This window comes from Pezoporus flaviventris, unplaced genomic scaffold (genome assembly GCF_033815535.1).
Source record: "Pezoporus flaviventris isolate CSIRO_AGI_PZ_B2104156 unplaced genomic scaffold, CSIRO_AGI_Pfla_v1 ptg000078l, whole genome shotgun sequence".
In the NCBI taxonomy this organism is placed as follows: Eukaryota; Metazoa; Chordata; class Aves; order Psittaciformes; family Psittacidae; genus Pezoporus; species Pezoporus flaviventris.
The window spans coordinates 604,629-622,255 of NW_026892626.1; the positions used below are offsets into that span (position 1 = coordinate 604,629).

General features: G+C 46.1%; 1 protein-coding gene across 33 annotated transcripts in view; it reads right to left on the minus strand.

Annotated features, from left to right (window-relative positions):
• MAPK8IP3 (mitogen-activated protein kinase 8 interacting protein 3) overlaps window positions 1-17,627 on the minus strand; it is a 79,785-nt gene that overhangs the window by 485 nt on the left and 61,673 nt on the right. For 28 of the 33 annotated variants that reach the window (XM_061473825.1, XM_061473822.1, XM_061473820.1 and 25 more), the window contains 14 exons: window positions 16,619-16,780; window positions 15,725-15,890; window positions 15,080-15,265; window positions 14,269-14,455; window positions 13,410-13,532; window positions 13,064-13,144; window positions 9,177-9,244; window positions 7,655-7,803; window positions 6,643-6,814; window positions 6,404-6,517; window positions 4,983-5,021; window positions 3,401-3,580; window positions 2,961-3,104; window positions 72-2,406 (listed from right to left, as the gene is read on the minus strand). In XM_061473825.1, the coding sequence (XP_061329809.1) occupies window positions 2,285-2,406; window positions 2,961-3,104; window positions 3,401-3,580; window positions 4,983-5,021; window positions 6,404-6,517; window positions 6,643-6,814; window positions 7,655-7,803; window positions 9,177-9,244; window positions 13,064-13,144; window positions 13,410-13,532; window positions 14,269-14,455; window positions 15,080-15,265; window positions 15,725-15,890; window positions 16,619-16,780 (1,893 nt within the window). In that variant the 3' untranslated portion in view covers window positions 72-2,284. Of the gene's footprint in view, window positions 1-71; window positions 2,407-2,960; window positions 3,105-3,400; window positions 3,581-4,982; window positions 5,022-6,403; window positions 6,518-6,642; window positions 6,815-7,654; window positions 7,804-9,176; window positions 9,245-13,063; window positions 13,145-13,409; window positions 13,533-14,268; window positions 14,456-15,079; window positions 15,266-15,724; window positions 15,891-16,618; window positions 16,781-17,627 lie in introns of those variants that run through there. The other 5 variants (XM_061473827.1, XM_061473828.1, XM_061473808.1 and 2 more) reach the window with 3 other exon arrangements.

The window sequence follows — 17,627 nt, forward strand, 5'->3', positions numbered from 1 at the left end:
TTCTCTATTTCCCTATAGAGTAGACAGAGCCAACAAACTGAGCCCTACTAGGGCTTTTTTTAATCCTCTCCTCTTCAGTATGCCCAAATCCTAAACTTTACCTGGCCCTAACTGGTCAGCTGTTACATGTCTGTGGAATCTGTGCTCTGAATGTTGATCTTGTTAACACCAGTACACTCTGTTGTGATCCAAATAGCTCTTCCTACCAGAAAGCATTTTGGGGAAGTGAACAAAGCCTGGCATTGTCAGCAGTGCCCTGGTGACATGTCCCTGGTGAAAGGTCTTCCCACACACTGGTGGTGGCTCCAAGCATCCCTTCACCACATGCCAGCCACAGAGCCCAGTGTGCCAACGGCCAGAGGACACTGTCCAGCTGTGTTCCACCTCGGTGTGGGTGTGTGTCAACGGGCATTGCTGTGGCTCTACTCTGGTAGCATCTCCAGAGATGTCCCTCTTGCCTCCTTGAGGGGAAACGTAAGCCTCAGCCTTTTCTGAACTTTGGATTCAAAAATCATTTCAGTGCTGCTGCATTGAGACAGATGCCACATGTCAGAGCTTCCCCTGGGAATTCTATTCCTGCAGCACATGAGTAGCTTAAGACCACCAGCCTTGGGGGCAGCCTGGTCTCTGGCAACAAGCATAGGACACAGCCAGGAGCCTTCGAGGAGATGGAGGCTTCCCCCTGCTGTTCCCATACCATCACACTGGCACACGGACATCCCCATGAGCCCTCAACTGCTATACAGCTCAGAGAACAAACAAGATGACCACCAGAGGCTTCCAAATCCACTGCTAACAACTGCTACTCAATCTAGTCCTGCACATCCAGAAGGGAGCATTCAAAGGAAACAGAACTTGTTCTTGTGAAGACAGGACTGTTTCCACTGTCAGAAAGGGAGGACAAACCATTGCCTCTACATCAGGAGTGGCCATGTTCTGTACCAGGATTTCAGAACCACTCTCCCCGGCCCCATTTTTTGCTGCTTCTCTTGTAAGCAGGGCATATAGTTGCAATCCCCCAGCACTGCTCACACAATGAGGGCCAGCACGCCTTTTTCTCAAGGGCTGTCAATTCTTTCCAGGAGTCAGAAGTCTGCAGCTTTTCAAACTACTTAGTAATAAATACAATGCTCATGATGTTAGCTAAGAGACTGGGAGATCTGGCCTCAGTTCCTTTCTCTGTGTGACCTCAGGTGATATATAGCCTTTTTGTACCTCAACTGCATCTACAATGTCTTTACAATGACAGCCACAGTGTGAGGGAAAACGGACAGTTCCTGTGACTGGGACACAGCCTTGTGAGTCCAGGTAGCCTCAATGTGTTAATGCATAATTCACAGCAGACAAACATCACCTGCCCTCATTTGTGCTTTAAAAGCCAACAAATGCTACGCAGAGGTAACTTTCTCCTGAACCTTTGAGAAAGAACTCAAGGGTTCTTCTCTACCTGGCATTTCTGGAAGGGGGAGTTAAAAGTACTGCTGCCTTTTCTGCTCTTAAAAAAGCAAGGCTCTAGTACCCCTTTACTACCAGTTTCCAAAGGCTCTGTAGCCTCCACCGTCACTCATTTCCCATCTGAGACTACCACCCAATCTTCTCCAGACACATGCAGTCAGCCAGCACATGACTGCTGCAACAACAGCAGCAAAAGAAGACTTTCCACCTGCAAGTCTGGAGGATGCGTTTCCCACAGTAATGGCACTGCTGCCTTCTCCAGCCAAAGAGCGTAAGTGCTGCCCAAGCCCTGACACTCTGTTCTATTGAGAGCTCCTTAGACCTGCCTGCTCTCAGTCTGTGGGACATTATTCTGTGCTTAAGGGTAGATAAGGTGAAGAGTCCACTGGTGAACTAGAAAGGATTTCTGCGAGGATGCTGTAGCAGTTGTGATTCACCACCACTGCTTTGGCAGGGGATGCACATTCTTCTCATGCAGGTGGAAGTGAGACAATTTGCCAGAGAATCTGACCCACCACCATCAGCTGCCAGCTCCTGTGCACTGGGCAAAGGCTTTGCACAGTTGTAGCTCCAGCCTCACTTCATCAATGCACTGTCATTTCTCTCCTTGTACATGCCAGCTCCAGAGCAGAACAATAACCCAACCACGCAGAAAGTGCAAGGGCTCAAGATGAAAGCGAGGTGAGAAGGGGGTCACAGTCCGAGGCAGGAGCTGTTGCAGTTGTCTGGGGTCGGTTTCCAGCAGTAGGATAATGCAGGCGTTCTGTATGTACATCTTGGCATTCAGGCAGGAGGAGGGACACTTACATTGGTGGGAAAGGAGAAATTCTCACTCAGGGATGTATGATACCTGCCACACAATAATGTGGCTCCTTTCAGCCTTAGAAAGTACTGGCTTCACCTGGGTGGTGTCTCCTGCATTCTCTTCTGTCTCATCATCTTCTCCATCCCCTGAAGAGAGAAAACAGAGAGTAAAAAAGGCAAGAAAGAAAATCCCAAATTGCAAGTGCTCTGGAATACTTCCAAAGAGACCCATACCCCTCATACAATCTTGGCAGCCTGACAACAGACATCATGAGCTGAGATCTTCCTTTATGCCCGGAGAACGTTTGTAGCAACATGGTGCTTTTCTGAAGCAGGACCGCATGGATGGAACAAGCAATCTCCAGCAGCAGGGAATTCCTTTCAGGGAAGCCGATGTTTGTAACACCAAGCGCCCTTAAGTAGCGCAGGTGACCACAGTGCAGCAGCAATGTTTGGAGCCAGTGGCACAGTGTTTTTTTTAATTTCCAGGGACATAAACAGATTCTGTGGCATTGCAGGCACAAGCAGGGACAGGTTATGGCAGCCTCAGGCTCTGCAAAGAAAATGCTCACTATCTGCCCTCACAGCCAGAGGCAGGAGACAGAGATCAGTGCTTTTCAGATCTCACTCGCCACCACCCCAATTCCTCTCTGCCCTGCACACCCCTCCTGTCCCAGATTCCTTCTATCACAGGCACTCACCAATCCGGAAATCGATGTACCCTTCCCCTCCGCTCAGCACAAGGACGTTCTTCAGCTTCTGCCCCTCAGTCTCTGTGGCTGCTGTGCTGGGGTTCTCCGAAGGGCTGTCCAGCACACTCCCATTCAGGGTTGCTAGGACATTGCCTGGGAGAAGACAGAGTTGCTGTCAGTGCCTCTGCTAGGCCCTTGTGCAGTTCACACACACACAAGAACACAACTGAGCAGGCCCGGTCCTTCTGCTGGTGGAATTCAGAAGCCACTGCAGTTTAAACACAGAGTTTAAACACTGTAGGTCAAACTCTAATCCACAGTGTTTAAATAGTCTGAGTCACAGTGACCTGTGAGTGCTAGGAATGCATGGATGGGTGTTGGCAGATCAGATCAAGCCCCTGCTCAAGAATGGACAGTGGGACAAGAACCTCACAAGGACTGATCCTTACCAGGCACAGAGACGAAGAACTTGACAGCATCCCGGTGGCCATGGAAACAGAGTTGTGCCTGAGCCATGGAGCAGTAGGGAATAAAACTGCTGGCAGATTTGTCGCTGTTGTCATCACCATACACGTGGATGACCCCACCAGAGCGGCTGCCCTCTCCAGAGGTTGGTGAGGTCTTGTTGGCTGGGGACAGGGAGGAATATTGTCAGCAAAGGCTTTGAGTTCCATTTACAGAAGGCACTTGGTCAAAGAGAAAACTTGTGAGCCATGAAGAAAAACCTTTGAAGGCACAGGTCTCTTTAAAGATCTTGCACAAAGGATGTGATGAAGGAGACACCACTAGACTATGTAGTCCCTCTATCTTAGGCTGATTAACGACCAATGATAACAAACTACATTTTCTCATCAAATATAGTATTCGGCTTCAAATAAGGTCTTCATCCCTGGAGGTGCTGGACAAGAGTAATCCTAGGGCAAGCTAAACAACATCTCTGAGCTGTCTCGGAGAAAGCCTCTTCAACACCAGCAATCCTGTCCAGCCTCTAGAAATGATGTGCTGTCCTAGGATCTACCTTGGTCTTTCACACCTGGGAGGGTACCCAAAGGTGTCCACTGTATGCAGGAAACACTAAGGGCACCTGGAGGAGAATTCCTGCTATTTTCTAGACCGGTGAAGTTCCTTGGTTTCCAAGTCAAGTACTTTGCTCATGCCAAGCCCTGAGCACACAGGGTGTTGAAGGCAGTCTCTGGACCTGGTGGAGGCCTCTTAGCCCAGTAAATGTCACAGCAGTGGAATAAGGTCCTTCCTTAGCCTTGATTTAGCTGTGACACCAGAAGATCAGCTACTCATGCAGTGAACATTTGAAAGATGTTCACCATCCCCACTTTCCAAGGATTTCAAGGTGGGCTCAAGGGCCTGCATCCAGGCTCTGAGAATGTGAATGCTTCCACTCAGCAAGAAACAGATATCATTGCTCAGAGCTCAGGACGGGAAATGCTTTTCCTTCTGCATGCACCCCCACCAGTAGAACAGAAGCAGTACTAGGATCAGGCTTTCAATTTCCATGAGAGAACTCGATTGGTTGTTTCATTATCCATAGTTCTCTATTTGGCTTGGGCTACATTTCAGTTAGGTGACTTTTGTCACAGCACCTACTGCCATTGTCCTGGAACTGATGAAACACATCCTTAGAAAGCCAAGGATGACCAAGGAAGACCTTGAACTGTTCTTCCAAGGACTTTCCTGCTTCCTGGAATCCTCTGAATGAACCTTTGAAGTCCCCATCTCAAACCTAGCCTACCACAACAAGAGAACTACAGATGAAGAATAAAGTACTCCTAACTCAAAAAAAAAATCCCACATGTCAGCTGGTGAGATGGATGAAAATTATTTTAGCCATGGCAAATGAGGATATTTTCATTACTGTCTCTGGTTACTTTACTCAGATGGAACTAAAAACAAAAGAGTGATGAGAAAAAATGAAAGGAGAGAACTGAGTGGCAGAATGGAAGGGTGGGAAAGCAACTGGAAGGGTGAATGGGTGCAAAAGGAGTGAATGCTGAAGGAAGGAGGCAATGGACTTACCCCGGAGCCCAAGGAGTTGGCCTCGGTGGAGGACTACAGCTAGGCACAGGCAAGGAGTGGGGACACAGAAGGGCATGGGAATAGACAGGCAGGACAAGAGAGAAGAGAATGCTGATTACTGGGAGAAAATTCAGGGAGCAACAGAAATGTATAAGACCTAGAGAAATCGCAACAGAAGCTAAAGACTCAGAATAGTTCATACCAACACTGTTCTTGCTCACTTTGCTCTTATCTTACAAGGATGAATGTAGTATCTGAGATGGGAGAGGGACTATGGCTACAAGGATCCACTGCTAAGATTTCTAGGGAAACCTTACTGTTTACCACATTTTTACAGAAACACCAAAAAATAATGCAACTGGCTTACAGCAGAGAATAAGCTTAACTCAGAATTAGGATAGCAGGCCCAAGCAAGAATGGGCTTTAAAACAGGGATTCAGAAATGAGACCAAAATTGCAATGCAGAGATGACTGTCACTAGTGTCAGCCCCAGGCATATCCAGCTCCAACAGCCTTAGAGGAGACCATCTCAACCCTGACCTCCAGGAATATTGCAACAGGTTTGCTCCCCTTTTTGTGTAAGAGCTTTTGCTTCTCAGATTTATTGCGAGCAGTGGCAAGAAATGTAAACTTGGCTGCTTTCTCTTGAAAGCAAATCCTACTCCCCCATTATAAACTGCACAGATCTTCAAAATAAGATGCAGACTGACAGGTACAGAACAGGATTACTAACAGTATCAACTAAACTTCCAGCTCTGGAGATGCACCTATTAACTACTACTGTTGGGATACTAATTTCTATTTGACTGATAAACCTGAGCTCTAATTTGACCAAATTAAGCTATTCTAAGGTCAGTTTCTGGGAAATACTATTATGGAGATGTTTAGATGTCTCTGCCAAAATAAAATTCTCCCCTGTGATGTCTCATACTATGGCCTCTTTTTGGAGACTTCCTGCAATTCCCAAAGCTTTGTTTCTCCTGCTTTCCAGAAGCTACAGAATCAGTTCATGTGAGTCTACGCTGTCAGGGTCATGCTCAAAAAAGACAACTGTACAGATGGTAGAAAGATCACTGGTCCCCCAAGAAGGAAACTGCTTCAGCTGCACTGAAAGGGACAGTAATAAATACCTGTTTGGTTTTAAACAAGTTAAATCCATTCAACTGAACACTTAATTCCTCTGAAAGAAAGAGTTAAGCCAAGTTCAGGATTGCTCATACTCAGGACTCTTCTCTCTGAAAACTGTTCAAAGGTGTGTCAGGTTCAGAGTAAGAATGTCTGGAAAGCATTATACGCCAGAGCCATCCTCCATGCTGCACAAATAGCAAATAAATGCATTTTTTGGGGGGGGGGAGGGGGGGGAAATGGGTAGGGTGGGACAGGAGGGGAAGGCAGAAGTATTTGCAATTGATGGCACTTACTCTCAGTCAGTGGAATGGAGATGACGACACCATTCCCTGTCCCTACCCAGAGGCGGTTGCCAGCAATAAGCAGGGCTGTAATTCGCACGAATGAAAAACCCAGCTTTCCGGTGCCTTGTAAGCATGAATAAGAAGCGGAGAGTCAGTTACGACTTTGGGCAAGGTCTGCTTGTGAATTTTGATTTCTCTCTGATCTTAGTCAGCAACAAATCATTTACTCACAGTTCCTACTGCCTCACCTAGCATCTTGCTGACATAAGGCTCAATATCAACATCTTGCAGATGTTGATGGCTGTGGGCATGGTAAAGCCTCAGGGTCGAGTCCAGGCGGATGGAAACCCATACTCCATCTCCAATCCATGCCAGCTGTCGCACCTGACTCTCCCGCCGAGGGTGGGCATCAAAGGATTTCTGAAATGCCAAGTAGATGAACAACATGGGTTCATAAAATGCTTGCAATTATCTACATGTATACTGCATTGTCTTCAACTGAGATCACTTGTTTGGGCTTCAAAGCTCTTGGTGAAAAATGTGGTAATGCCAGCCGACCTCAGAAGTTCACTACAGTATACAGAAAATCCCTCACTTGAGTGACTCTGCAGAGATTACAGTCTTCGCAGGCTACTTCAGGAGCATTTAGAACAGGAAACATTCAGGAACATTTAGAAACCAAGAGCTTTCAATGTCCTTGGCAGAAAAGGAAAACACACAACTCCGGTATAAATCCCAAAGATCAAAATGCCTTGGCTCGCTGATATGAACTTCAGATTCAGCACTTCTCCCTTTGATTAGAATTACTCCAAGCACTGTCAAATAGCCTTGTACCAACACCAGTGTATTGAATTTCAACCAAAAGGCTCTAAACATAATTTTTCTTCAGGCACATGGGATCACTGCAGCTTGCTTTCTGCCACAATTCCTATAGAAGAAGAAGTCTTAGACCGTGTACGAAAAGTAGCTGGAAGGCATGCACATATATTTGTACAGCATGTGGCCTCGCAGACTCACTAGTAAAGACAAAGAAAGTGCTCAGTTTAGACTAACCTGAAGATTTAAGTTCTGGAAAGAGAGGCAAGAATGAATACCTCCTGGCAGACTGGATCATAACATGACCCAGACTGACCTTTTGCGTCCTACAGTCAGCAGTGGCAATACAAAAGTTCTGCACTTCCATACACTCAGCAGAAAATAGCTCTAAGAATACATACAACATAAACATGTGCATGCATGTACACACATTTGCTCTCTTACCTCAATTTGCATTGTCTTAGGTTGGATAACATGGATTTTATTCTTGTAGCCGCACCAGACTCTATCATACACAACAGCCATGCAACGGATGGAATGGTGAGTGTGACCAAGGTCCATTAGGTGGTAATTACTGAGATCCCACTGACCATCTAAGGTGAAAAACAAGTGTGGAAATATGCATCTCCTTCATGACATGTCAGTATACCACATATACCTAAATATACAGGCTTAATAACACTCAAATGCACATCTTGCTTATGTCTGTAAACTCCCACGAATCTATGCTACTACTTTGGGCCAGCCTTGTACTTACAAAACACATGACAATAACGCTTAGTTTGGTGGGCTGAAAGCTTTCCAAATCAGGATAAATTAAACATCCTTTTATTGTAATGAAGTGAACAGGCTTCTCTAACAAGTACAACAAACACAGAAGAGGAAAAGGAAAGACAGCCTAACAAGACTATGGAGAAACTTTAAAGGAAATGGACAATACAGTCCTTGCAGTAAGGATTCCTCATAACACACATAATTCCCTCAAAGTGACAAATCCAGAACACAGAATCAGATCTCCCATCTCTCAGGCTTATTTTCTAGCTAACTAGGCAGATACTGTGTCCTTCACAGAGAGATGGCCTCTGTATTGTGAAGCTTTATCCTGCTTCTGATGGGAACAATTTTCGTATGTCAATGGTCAGGCTTGAACTCACAACAAGGCTGAATCAAAATTCAGATTGCACAAAACAGGGAATCTCTGTATTTCAGCTTCATATATAAACTGCTACTCAATGAATAACTAAGTTCTTACTATGCAAACATTAGTCAGAGTTAGCAAATTCCCACGTGCTGTCTTCATACCTAAAAAGGTATGAACACAGCTCAGAAACTGCTCAAGTCATAGTGAAACAAAACCTGTAACAGTAAAGAGCACAAGATTAAGGCATGTCACATTATTTGGACATCTCTTTTTTGCAACAAGAAAAACTATCCAAAGGTAACGCAAAGATGCCATTTGTTACGGATTTCCAGACTTCAAGTGAATCCCAGCTCTGCCTGCTGTGTATGCAGTGATCAATTCCAGTCCTTACAGAGTCCAACTTCTCTGTTTGATCAGGCAGATCAATTGCACAGATAATATGCTCAGGTACAGCCTGAGCTGTGTGGAGCTCCCTGTGCATGCCCTGTTACAGCTGATTTGTGAAAGCACAGTAACACTGATGTGGTCCATGGGTATTACACTTACACCAAGCACGCCTCAAACAACTACACAGCATGTGTATTCCTGGAAGTGCTGCATTTGCTCTGCATGTGCTACACAGCACATACGTGTATTTTTGTTCAAAAAAGCTCGGGAAATGGTGTAGATGTTTTAGGATGACTAATACATGTGTGTAATAGTTGTGCATTTTAACCATGTTTGTACTCTGGCAAGCCAGCACTCTTCCTTCCCAATTCAGAGCAGCACCTAATGCACTGCTACACTTTCAGGCAACCTGTTTTAATCTTAATACATGTTTCTTACCTTCTCCCCGGTGGAATATGGCTAGTGTTCCATCTGCCAGAGCAACAAGGACCCTCCCTTTCACATGCCTGAAATCACAGAAAAGTAAATACTTTGTCTGTAGAAGTAAGAAACTAACAAATCCTTTCTGACATCCACCAAGGAAGCGGGACCAGCAGGTGGAAGGAGGCAGTTCTACCCCTCTACTCTGCTCTCGTGAGACCCCGCTCGGAGTACTGTGTGAAGTCCTGGTGTGCCCAACATAGGAAAGACAGGCCAGCCAGGCAGGGTGGTGGGGTTGCTCTTTATGTGTGGGAGCAACTACAATGCACCAAGTTCTGTCCAGGGACAGATGATGAGCGAGTTGAGAGTCTGTGGATGAGAATTAAGGGGCAGGCTGGCAGGGGGGATACTGTTGTGGGTGTCTGTTACAGACCACCAGATCAGGGTGAGGAAGTTGACGAGGCCTTCTACAGGCAGCTGAGAGCGGCCTCACAGTCACAGGCCGTGGTCGTCGTGGGGGATTTTAACTTCCCTGATGTTTGCTGGAAGGACCACTCAGCAACCCAGCCACAGTCCAAGAGGTTCCTCCAGTGTATGGATGGTAACTTCCTCCTGCAAATGGTGGATGAGCCAACCAGGAGAGGAGCGCTGCTGGATCTCATCCTCACTAACAAGGAGGGTCTGGTCGAAGCAGTAAGGGTTGAGGGCTGCCTTGGTTGCAGTGACCACGAGATGGTGGAGTTCAGGATCTTGTGTGGTAGGACTAGTAGAATAGCAAGTAGAATTGCAACCCTGGACTTTAGCAGGGCAAACTTTGGCCTTTTCAAGCAATTGCTAGGGGAAATCCCATGGGAAAGGCTGTTTGAAGGTAAAGGGGCCCAAGATAGTTGGTTGGCATTCAAGGATTGCTTTTTCCGAGCTCAAGATCGGAGCATCCCGACACGTAGGAAGTCAAGGAAGAGGGCCAGGAGACCTGCGTGGCTAAATAGGGAATTGCTGGGTATGCTCAAGTGGAAGAGGAGAGTTTACAGGTCATGGAAGGAGGGGCTGGCCACTTGGGAGGAATATAAGGCTGCTGCTAGAGGATGTAGGAAGGTAGCTAGGATGACTAAGGCCTCCTTAGAATTAAACCTGGCGAGAAGGGTCAAGGACAGCAAAAAGAGCTTTTTCAAATACATGGCAGACAAAACTAACCACAGAGGCAATGTAGGCCCACTGATGAACGGGATGGGTGCCCTGGTGACAGAAGATACAGAGATGGCAGAGTTACTGAATGCCTTCTTTGTCTCTGTCTACTCTGCTGCAGGCAGTCCTGAAGAGCCCTGTACCCCTGAGACCTTAGATGAAGTCAGGTCAACAGAGCGGTTTGCCTTAGTCGATGAGGAATTGGTTAGAGACCAGTTGAGCAATCTGGACATCCATAAATCCATGGGTCCAGACGGGATGCACCTGCAGGTGCTGAGGGAAGTGGCTGAAGTCATTGCTAGACCACTCTCCATCATCTTTACCAAGTCTTGGGAAATGGGAGAGGTGCCTGAGGACTGGAGGAAAGCAAATGTCACTCCAGTCTTCAAAAAGGGCAAGAAGGAGGACCCGGGTAACTATAGACCGGTCAGCCTCACCTCCATCCATGGGAAAGTGATGGAACACCTTATCCTTGGTGCCATCTTAAGGCATATCAAGGATAAGAGGGTTATGAGGGGCAGTCAACATGGCTTCACCAAGTGGAAATCATGTTTGACCAATCTCTTAGCCTTTTATGAGGAAATAACACGGTGGATGGATGATGGCAGAGCAGTGGATGTGGTCTACCTTGACTTCAGCAAAGCATTTGACACAGTCTCCCACAGCATCCTCACAGCTAAATTGAGGAAGTGTGGTCTGGATGATCAGGTAGTGAGGTGGACTGCGAACTGGCTGAAGGAGAGAAGCCAGAGAGTTGTAGTCTATGGGGCGGAGTCTAGTTGGAGGCCTGTAACTAGTGGAGTGCCTCAAGGGTCAGTACTGGGATCAGTATTACTTAATATATTCATCAATGATTTAGATGAGGGAATTGAGTGTACTATCAGCAAGTTTGCTGATGACACTAAGCTGGGAGGAGTGGCTGACACGCCAGAAGGCTGTGCTGCCATCCAGCGAGACCTGGACAGGCTGGAGAGTTGGGCAGGGAATAACTTGATGAAATATAACAAGGGAAAGTGTAGAGTCCTGCATCTGGGCAGGAACAACCCCAGGTTCCAGTATAGGTTGGGAAACGACCTGTTAGAGAGCAGTGTAGGGGAGAGGGACCTGGGGGTCCTAGTGGACGACAGGATGACCATGAGCCAACACTGTGCCCTTGTGGCCAAGAAGGCCAATGGCATCCTGGGGTGTATTAGAAGTGGGGTGGTTAGTAGGTCGAGAGAGGTCCTCCTTCCCCTCTACTTTGCCCTGGTGAGACCGCATCTGGAATATTGTGTCCAGTTCTGGGCCCCTCAGTTCAAGAAGGACAGGGACCTGCTGGAGAGAGTCCAGCGCAGGGCAATGAAGATGATTAAGGGAGTGGAGCATCTCCCTTATGAGGAAAGACTGAGGGAGCTGGGTCTCTATAGTTTGGAGAAGAGGAGACTGAGGGGTGACCTTATCAGTGTCTATAAATATATAAAGGGGGAGTGTCACGAGGATGGAGCCAGGCTCTACTCAGTGGCAAACAATGACAGGACAAGGGGTAATGGGTACAAACTGGAACACAAGAGGTTCCACTTAAACTTGAGAAGAAACTTCTTCTCAGTGAGGGTGACAGAACACTGGAACAGCCTGCCCAGGGAGGCTGTGGAGTCTCCTTCCCTGGAGACATTCAAAACCTGCCTGGACACATTCCTGTGTAACACTGTCTAGGTGTTCCTGCTCCGGCAGGGGGATTGGACTGGATGATCTTTTGAGGTCCCTTCCAATCTCTAGCATACTGTGAAACTGAAACTGTGTGAAACATAAGAAAGACATGGAGCTGCTGAAGCAACGTAAGGACATGAGCTGCTGGAGCATGTCCAGGAGGCCACAAAGATGATCAGGGAGCTGAGAAACTTGGGGCTGTTCAGGCTAAAGAAAAGGCTGCATGGAAACCTCACAGCTGTCTTCCAGTATCTGAAGGGGACCTACAAAGATGCTGGAGAGGGACTCTTCATCAGAGACTGCAGTGACAGGACAAGGGGCAATGGTCTCAAACTTAAACAGGGGGAATTCAGGTTAAATATAAGGAAGAAATTCTTTACTGTGCGAGTGATGAGACACTGGCACAGGCTGCCAAAGGAAGTTGTGAACACTCCATCCCTGGCAGCGTTCAGTGCCAGGCTGGGCAGTGCCTTGAGCAACCTGGTCTAGTGGGAGGTGTCCTGACCCGTGGCAGTGAGGTTGGAACTGGATGATCTCAAGGTCCTTTCCAACCCTAACCATTCTACAATTCTGCGATACACACACACTATCTTTATGTTCTCTCTACAATTCCCATTCAGTTTAGCACTTGCAGGAACATCCTGCAAGGGCCAAGGGTCATAGTAAGGTAATCCACAGATTTTCTATTGAGGTTACTTTCTTCTTCATACTACAAACTCCATCGACTTCAACAAATGCCACCTAATTTACATCCTCGTGAAATTTTGCCTTTCTGTTCGCCACTTATTCCCTCCTGATCCTGCTAAGCTAATTTAGTACCTTCTTCACTGAATTGGGTCAGGTTTGCAGTTGAGTAGGAAAACAGCTCAGTATGAGGCTTTTCAATAACAAAAACCTAGGGAAATTTTCCTCACAAACCAATGCAATTAGAAGAGGAAATTAAAAGATAACTGAAAAAGAGCTCCTGCCACTATTTGAAATATTGCTTAGGCACTGAACCTTCTCCTTCAGAGTCCCTTGGCATGCACACTTACACTAGACTTAGTACAGAGTCCTTCAGCTTTATTGAGTGCAGACACTTCTTCCAGTTGGATACAGCCGAATGCACATAAAGCCTGTGAGAAAGGACAAATTGGGGAGAGTTAGCAGTACAGCCCGACTAGACTTGAATCATTTCTTCTGGTAGAAAAGGTGGAGGTTAAATAAGAAAGTGAGGTTAAATCCCTGTGCCTGCATTGAGCTGAAGGCTCAGAACAACAATGAGCAATGAAAACCTACTCCAGAAACAAGAACTGAATTAGGCATAGGTGTGAGGAGATGAAAAGAGATGCCCAGAGTAAAGAAATGACAGAGAGATCTGCCAGCCCAAGGGGAACCTACCAGCCATTCTGGGCTCCCAGCCACATGGTGGGGGCAGCACTGGTACAAGTCCCAGCAGCATCTCCATTCAACTCCTGATCTGGCAGTGTTGTGCTTGACTCTGTCTTCAGCTGCCTATTCTCCCTGAAGAGGCAAAAGAACATTGTTAGAGGCTTTGGTAGCAGCAATACACAGAATGCCCATCTACACTTAGTCTGGCACTCACAAGCAGATAATGGCCCTTATATACACAAATCACTTCCTTCTCTTCAGTGCTTTCTAATTCCTTGACTCTGAAATCTGCAATCTGCACTTCCTTTTTTCCCCACCAATACAAATAGCAAGTACTTCAAAATCCATAGAACTTAACTGCTTGGCAGTACTATTATCTTAACAATATTTTTTCTGTTCACTGCAACTTCAACAAAAAAACTTTGAAACTTGGTCATTTAGGAACAATTTGTTTCCAAGACCTTGCTCCTCAGGTCACCACACCAGACTCATTTTTGGGTGGTAAACATTTTTCATTATCTTTACAGCACATTAGGGGTACTACAAGAATAAATTGATCATCATGTTTACACTTGTATCACTAAGCTCCTTCAGTAAGCATATTTAGTGTACGTGTACTTTAGAAGATCTGTCTTAACAGCAGGTCTAAATTTGTACTGAGAGATCAAATATTTGTACTTTGACAGCTGACATAGCTTGCTGCAGGCTGAACCATGTTTATTTTAATTTCCTTTCTTTCTCTATCATCCCATCTGTAATACTATTCGGGCACAGAACTGAAAAATGTTTGATACTTTATCTATCAAAAAGCTTCTGAAAACAGAGCTGATAAATAACTGAATTGGCACTTTGGCCCCAGGCTGCCTACCCGTTCTGCCTAAAAGGTGCCTGTGCAGGGACAGGATCAGTAAACACATGCTCCGTGAGGGGCCCCGACTGGGCCTGAGCAGGCTCTGCCTCACTTGTACCATTCTCTGGTACCTCTGTAGCTTCTGTTGCCTCCTCAGTAGACTCTGACTGGTTGATCTTCCCGTTGCATACAGCAGCCACCTCACCTAAAAGACAAAGTACAGTGTAAGATGTTCTGGAGAACGGGCTGGTAAGTTAGCTATACAGAAATCAGGTTGTCAATTTTGTAATTTATCCTTCCTTTTGTAATTTATCCTTCCAAATTCAGTCAAACCCTATGCCTGCATCACAGACAGCAGCTCATCCAGTGCTTCCCACTTTGATGGGGAACAGAGGCTATTTTAAAACAAGACACAATCTGTGACGAGCAAAACATCAGTTCTGCAGGGCTGCCTACTGCACTATGGAGTCACCAAGGGTATCATTATGGTTTTCATGGTCTTAACTGACTTCATGAGTAGACACTGGTTCAGCAGGGAAAGCAATGAGAACAGAAGTAACCACAGGAGGGCAAACATATGACCTGTCCAAAATACTTCACTGTATGACAACCACAGCGCTGCAGGATGTGGATCCATTTGAGAGAAAAGAAGGGCTCTAAAGATAAATGTACCAAAAGGGGCTACAGTCTTCCTGTGCCACATAATGAAACTTCTTAAGGCCTCTGAAGTAGATAAATCAAGGACAGGATGACACAGCTGTAATACCATAAGCTCATATGGGACTAACTGTAATTGGACTATTATTAAGTTTTATGTCCAAAAACTCACTCTGTCCCTTGTCCAGCACAGGTGTGTCACCACGCGAGGAGCAGTTGCTTCGTGGCACGTTGCAGCGGGTCGCACAGCCCACCAGAGTAATTCCTGCCAAGACACCATCTGTTCCAGATGACTCTTCAGGATTTACATCTCCCTCCAGAAAGATCTCTCCTGGAGGATAATCACTCTCACTGGCCGCTGAAGGGCAAAGAACAGATTCTCCCATAAATCTAGCTGGCACTGCTAATTTAAATACAGCAGTACTCCTGAGGTACCCATGTGGATGGAAGATGCTGACCTTTGGGGTTCACTGCTCTAGGGAGGCACCACAGCATTAGTCAATTTCACGGTGAATCCCCTCATCCCTAGCATCAACACCCAGGCCATCTACAGATCCCTCTCAAAACTGGGCAAGGCTCACTCTTGCTCCAAGGAGCCATCCTTTATGTGTCAAAATAATGACTTAGTAAATGCTCAACAGTGAAGGATCTCCATGGAAGGTCCTACAAGAAGGCAAGATCTGAGTTATGGTTTTGAGGGACAATTACATGCAACAGAGTACAAGGGTTAGTTCTGAAGTGAGGACACTACATTTGTCATTCCTCAGTGGAGAAGGTGACCCTGTGAGACTACAGCCAGTGCCTGGGCCCCACTTACCAGGGATGCTAGAGATGCAGAGCACATGAGCATTGCAGACAGTGAACTGGTCCACCACTGTGCCAGGCTGATTGGCATCAATAATTACAACTTTACTTGTTGACAGCGTACTAGTGAGGATCCAAACACGGCTGGATGTGGCATCCATTTCATGGAGCTCCTTTCCCTTCAGGAGAGCAAACATATGGGCAGAATCAGTGCTCCTCTCTAATCAGACTGAGCGTATTAATGCTTGGCAACATTTAGACATGCAAATACCAGAATGTCAGCTTCAAAGAGCCACGTTTCTTCCTAGCTGATGCAAATAAACAATATGAGCTATGCAAATTTTATTCACATTGCTGCACTAGCATCTGGAACAATGGCCAAAGAGCCTATCTGGCTCCTTAGGGCTAAAGCAGTCTGACCATTAATTTCTGAGATGTCTACTCATGTATCGCTGAACATTCACTTCAGTCAGAATGCCATGGAGCTCAGATGCACTCAACCTACCAGCTTAGGCAAGCTGATCTCAGAAGACTATAGCAGCAGCATAAGACAGTCATGGGGAAAAAACCCACAACCACAAAGGATAAAACACTGTATTATCACCTGCAAATTCTAGCTTGGTTCTTTAAAAAAATCCCAAACACTTAAGAATATTAAAAACCAGGACATTTCAAAAGCAAAAGTTGGAGAACTTTATCCTGGATGATTTATCCCAAATAACACAGAAAGTTACTGAACAACCAGAACACCAGAATGCTGCTCTACAAGAAGATGCCTCAAAAATGTAAGTTAAAGCACCATATAGCCTAATACAAAGGCACTGAGAGATGGGGCATGTCATGGCTGGAATGAGACAAAACACTGGAAGGGAGAAAAAAAAAAAAAAAATCCATTTTTTTTTCTGACCTTTTTCTTTTCAGGAGACGCATGGTTACTTTTCTCATTCTCCCCTTCCACTTCCCTATCACAGGTAAGGGGATCACGTCCAGGTTCCAATTTCTGCCCATTCCCAGGCTCCTGCTCCAAAGGTCTCCATCCTGTGAGATTGACTCCGGCTGCACACCACAGCTAAGCAACAGAAACAGGAATCTTGAACTAAGAATTATGTAGGCTCCAAGGTCTCATTAAAATCAGGCACCTTTGTACAGAACTGTGGATACATGCCAAACATCTAAAATATTGAGCTGGAAATAACAGACCTTGTTGATCTCTATTAGAAGACGTCAAATTCACTGGAAGCAAGATAAAGGTTCTCTGTAAACCAGCAAAAGTCATGTCCTGGGTTTAGCAGAAGCAGTCAATTTTTTCTCCTTCTTAGTAGCTGGTGCAGTGTTGTGTTTTGACTTTCAGCCTGGGAATAGGGCTGATAACACCAATGTTTTTAGTTGTTGCTAAGCCATGCTTACTCTGACCAAGGACTTTTTGAGTCTCATGGTCTGCCAGGGAGGAGGGGAGGCCAGGAGGAAGCAGAGACAGGACACCTGACCCAAGCTGCCCAAAGAGGTATTCCATACCACAGCACGTCATGCCCAGGGAGGTAACTGAGAGTTACCTGGAAGTGCACGGGGCACTCTTTTGGGGTTGGACTCGTTTCGGCAGGTGGTATCCTATTCTCTTCCCTTGTTATTTCCCTTATTATTATTATTGGTGGTAGCAGTAGTGATTTGTGTTATACGTTAGTTACTGGACTGTTCTTATCTCAACCTACAGGAGTTACATTCTTTCGATTCTCCTCCCTATCCCTCCGGGAGCAGAGATGGGGGGAGTTGGGGGAAAAGAAAGAGGAAGGAAGGGAGGGAGTGAGTAAACAAGCTGTGTGGCTGGGTTTAAACCACGACAATTCCTTCTGGCACCCAACGTGGGGCACAAAGAGTTGAGATAACCGGATCTTGAGATCAACAGATCTGACCAGAGA